Source organism: Engraulis encrasicolus, unplaced genomic scaffold (assembly GCF_034702125.1).
Source record: "Engraulis encrasicolus isolate BLACKSEA-1 unplaced genomic scaffold, IST_EnEncr_1.0 scaffold_673_np1212, whole genome shotgun sequence".
Lineage (NCBI taxonomy): Eukaryota > Metazoa > Chordata > Actinopteri > Clupeiformes > Engraulidae > Engraulis > Engraulis encrasicolus.
The window spans coordinates 1-5000 of NW_026945998.1; the positions used below are offsets into that span (position 1 = coordinate 1).

A 5000-nucleotide genomic window follows, 5' to 3' on the forward strand; every position below is an offset into this window, starting at 1 on the left:
AGTGTTTGTAGTATAGTAGTATTATGTAGCATAGTGTAGTGTAGTGTAGTGTAGTTTAGTGTGGTGTTGGTATAGTAGTAGGCTATGGTATAGTAGCATAGTATAGTGTAGTGTAGTATCATGGTAGTACAATGTAGCGTAGTGTAGTGTGGTGTAGGTGTAGTAGGCTATGGTATAGTAGCATAGTATAGAATAGTATTCACCTGATGCCTCCTGCTCCCCAGAGGAGGTGAGTTTCTCATCACTCGGCCGCTTCTTGCGGGAGGTGACGAGACGTTTGAAGGATTCCCACGTGGAGACAGGCTGCTCCCCTTCCCCTTCCTCTGGGGAGGAGACGCTGGCCTGCACCTCCTGCTGCTCCTCCTGCTGTGTCTTCTCCTGCTGTGCCTCCTCCTCCTGTTGTGTCTCCTCCTGCTGCTCCGGCTGCTCCTGCGAGGCGGCCAGAGGGGATTCCACACCCGGCTTGGTCTCCTCAGCGGAGGCTGGCACCACCTACAGGGGGTTGGATGGATGGGGTAACACATACACATAGTTACAGTCTAATGTCACTAATGTACAGTGTTATTTCAAGGAGTGTGGTATAATCCAGGGATTCTTAACCATAGGGCCACGGCCACCAACGGTCAGCAGATTCATCACAAATAGCAAACAGCTGCATGAATGGCTCTGCCTTGATGCACTGTGAGTGTATGGGTTCATCGTTGAATACAGAAGAGTGAGCTCATTTAATACAGTTTTTCCATTACAAAATGCATTAATAGGCCTAACGTACTTCATTAATAACCTGCTATTTTTGAACAGGATTGAATTATTTTTCAAGTAATAATAATAATAATAATAATAATAATAATAATAATATAGGCCTAATTATATATAGGCCTACACAGTATATATATATGTATGTATCTGTGTGTGTGGGGGCATGGGCAATATTAGATGGGCCCCGGGCCACTATGCACCGAAAAAAATGGGCCTCAACGTCAAAAAGGTTAAGAATCAGGGACGTGCACAGGAATCTCAAAGGGCAGTTGCTCTAACCTGAAGAAAGGGCAACCCCATAAAAAACAAAAAAAAACAAACAAACAAACAAAAAAACCCATCAACAATGAGCGGCCTTCAGAATTTTTTGGGAAACTGCACCATGGGTATTATTATTTTTAGTAGTAGTAGTAGAAGTAGTATATTATTGTCATAATTATTCATATTATTTTATTGTATAGTATCTTGAATATGCGTACCATATGATATAACATGCTAGTTTTTAAACATGTAGGCCTACCTATTAATCATATCAGAGATGATCAGCCTTATGCCCACCTGCCCTAAATGTCTCCTGATCCACATTTCCTCATGTGTGGTATGTGGCTGCCCCTAAATTAAATGAAATTGTGAGAAAAAGCCTTGATAGTTTTTAAACCTGTATCAGTCACAGAGATGATCAGTCTTATGCCTACCTGCCCTATGTGCAGAGGTCTGTGGCTCTTAGTCATCCTCATCTTAAATGAAATGAAATGATGAGTAAATTAATAGGCTAAATATGAGGATGCTTAATCAATTAACCCACTGTCATCTTTATAATCCTTGTAGCAGCCAAAGTAGACTTTAAGTTATAATAAATAGAAATAGTTTAAAATGGTTAAAAAGATCATTTAATTTGAATTTGAAATTTCATTAATAGGCATATTCCATGATTAAAATGATGAATATTATATAGGAAAGCTAAAACAATAAGAATTCACAGGTTTAGGTCATTTGTTGGGTCTTTTGTAGCCTATATTAAAAATGTGTACTGTCGCTTTAAGAATTGACGAGCCGGCTTTCATTTCAGATCGCAAAGAACCGTGGCGTGGGAGCGACCAGTTCTTATCTGTTGCTTTGAAGCTCCGAGCTTCTCGCAGACTTTATAACCTTTTATTTTCATTACAGATATTTTAGTTAGTTCATGCACATTTTGTAGGCCTATGTCTTGAGAAGAACAGTAAACATCAGTTATCATGTGGAGTGGATTTATTTCAATTACATGGACATTGACAGTGGAAACAGTATCTTTGGGTCGGAGAATATATCAGCGAATATATCAGCGTAAGAAAAAGCACTTTCCTAGCGGTCTCACCAAGATCAAACCTCTACAATCCTGAAAAAGATTCTCTGCCTCACCTGCACCTGTTCATTTTTTTCGCAGCCAACTCTGCAGAGATGTGCTTCCTTTAGCTAGCCTACCCCCTTAAGTTCTCTCTTGCTTGATAAAACGACATGTCATCTGCATGTTTCTTAGTTGTGTTAGCCTTCCACAAAACAACCTGAGCCATGTAAAACGTTGACTGCAAGCTAGCTGACTGTCGTTTTCCCCCAATATCTGAACGTGGCACACCGGCTGTCAGATTATTTAGAATCACTAAACGTCCTAAACTCGAGATCGACTTTAATTGTGATCATGTAGTTTAATACTGTGTAGTCTGCTATGTTTCCAGCTCACCTCAGGCCGTCAGGGCAGTCGCTCTACTCCCACGACATCTTCGACATATTTTGCGTCTCTGCCCTGGTCGGATGCATGGTTGCTCCCCCCTCCCTCCCATGTAGAGCTGCGCGTGCCCCCGCAACGCGCATGCTGCCCCTACCTTTGCCTATCTCTCGAGGTGCAGGTGAATCTGAATTTGAAAACTTAAACTTAATTTAGGAAGCTTCAATCAAAAATACGAATTGCAAAGCAAATCAGTTGAAACATGAAATCTTAGCCTATTTTTCCGAGGCATATCTACAGCTGGCTGTCGGGTTTTTTTGCTACCTAAACGTGGCGCTGGCTGGCTGTCAGATGTAGGCCTATGATAGGCCTAACTAAAAGTTCTAAACTCAACATTGTATTAGAGAGGTTGATTGTGAGCATATTTTGTACCCTAATATGTAGACTGTGTGTTGGGCTCTAGCCGACACTCAGGCATCTTCAAAATCTTTCGTGACTCTTATAGGCGCTCAAGCGCCTGTCGCGTGCCATTCTCCCTCCCCACCGGAGTTGTTGCGTAGCTACCTCACATCGCTCGTACCCATTCTCGACGGGTCTGATGAATTTGTATGACTGACTTAAGTCTTTATTGTACAAAACTTCAATCAAAATTATGAATTATAAAGAAATCAAATGATATTGAAATATGAAATTATAATTGCCATATTATTTTCCCCTCCCTTGGAAGGGCAATATCAGCCAATGTGGGCAAAAGGGCCATTGCCCGGGCACCGTGGGCAACTATGCTGTGCACGTGCCTGTTAAGAATCCCTGGTATGATCTCACCTCAAGTACTGGAGTGTAATAATAATAATACCTTCGTTTTATAAAGCGCCTTTCAAAACAACCAAGGTCGCATTACATAATATCAGTGGAAGAGTGTGTGTGTGTAGGTGTGTGCTTGTGGACACTAGAAGTCAAAGGCCTCCAAAAAGAGATGGGTTTTAAGGTGTTGTTTAAAGATGGCCAGTGAAGAGGAGTGTAATCTCATCTCCTCAGTGTAGTATAATCTCACTTCCTAAATGGAGTGTAATCTCACGTCCTCATATAGGACGGTGTAATAGCTAGTGGATTGTACGTATACGATTGTGTCTCACCTCCTCGGGTACCTCCTCCTCATCCGAGTCCGAGGTCCTCCTGCCGCGCCTCTTGGAGGAGCCCACGCAGATCAGCGCCTCCCACGACATGGACGTGTCCATCTTCCTCTTGGGCTCCTCGGGAGCAGCAGCAGCCTCCTCCTTCACCTCCTCTGTGGCCTCCTCCGTTACCTCCGCCGCTGTGACCTGAAGAAATAATCAATATAATGAATAATAGCATCATTAGGATAATAAGTGTAATGTAATGTAAAATGATGAACAACAACACCTCTGTCACCTAATGACAAAATAGAAATAAAATGATCAATAACAACACCTCCTCTGTCTCCTAATGTCATAACAAAATGATCAATAGCACATGATACCTACCGCCTGTATGTAATTGGATATTGCTGTATATTGCTCATGGCCTGACTAGAAGCAACGCCGAAGGTTTTGCTTCCCTAGGAGGGCGTGACCTGGCTACCCTCTTCCTGCCCTCCTCCGCACCATGACAGCAACTGAATGACGCATACATATAACACTTTTTAAATGTACACACTCACCTCCTCCTTCTCCTCCTCTTTGATCTCCTCTTTGACCTCCTCTTTGGTTCCCTCTGAGCTCACGTCCACCTCTTCAGCAGCAGGGGCTGACGGTTGCTCGGCAACAGGCTCCTCCTCCTTCTTGGGCTCCTCTTCCTGCGCCTCCTTCTTTGGCGTTTTCTTGGCGCGCGTCTTCTTGGAGGAGAGCTTCTTCAGTCCCGCACCACTCAGAAGCTTCTTCAGGGGGCTCCCCCTCCTCTCCTGTGGAGATAAGTTACAATACTAACTTAATCTTCGCAACCCGCCAACTCCTCAGCTCTACCTTGTCATGTACATAAGATGAGCAAGCTAAGCTATTACTTGGAGTTAGTCATGTTAAGCTATCTAATGTCTCTGGGTAATACTACAGAGTAGAGAAGAGTCCTTCCCTTCCTACCAGGAGGATACCTGATGCAAAGATTAACATGATTAGTTAACATCAGTTTAATACGATACTTTCATGCTAATAATTAGTTGGTAATCTTAGCCCAGCTAATGTTTCTAGCCAACAATAGAGAGAATACAAGTGTAGCATACCTTAGTTTAAGATGCTAAATTAGCTAACATCTTTAAAGGGACAGTTTGGTCAATTTCAACATGCAGTTGTAATGCTCACACTACCCTGGACTTGTCAGTGCCTGAGATTTTTTTTTCTTCTTCAGCCGTTTCCGAGATCCTGGTCATTGTAATGGGGGCAGCTCTTTGTTTACATTTCAAAAAAACATTTTTATTTATTCCCAAAAACATCCAAAAGGTTATAAAACATCAGCAGACAACTAGAAAACAGCAGTACCTTTTGGGAAAATATTTGGAGTTGGCCTATGTTTCATTTTTTAAAAA

At 42.4% G+C, this 5000-nt stretch overlaps 1 protein-coding gene across 1 annotated transcript in view; it reads right to left on the reverse strand.

The window, feature by feature from the left end:
- Positions 1-21: 21 nt before the first annotated feature.
- LOC134444698 (A-kinase anchor protein 12-like) overlaps positions 22-5000 on the reverse strand; it is a 7314-nt gene continuing 2335 nt past the window's right edge. Inside the window, exons 4-6 of the mRNA XM_063193925.1 lie at positions 4143-4382; positions 3598-3783; positions 22-492 (exon numbers count right to left, since the gene is read on the reverse strand). Of these exons, the coding sequence (XP_063049995.1) occupies positions 22-492; positions 3598-3783; positions 4143-4382 (897 nt within the window). The remainder of the gene's footprint in view (positions 493-3597; positions 3784-4142; positions 4383-5000) is intronic.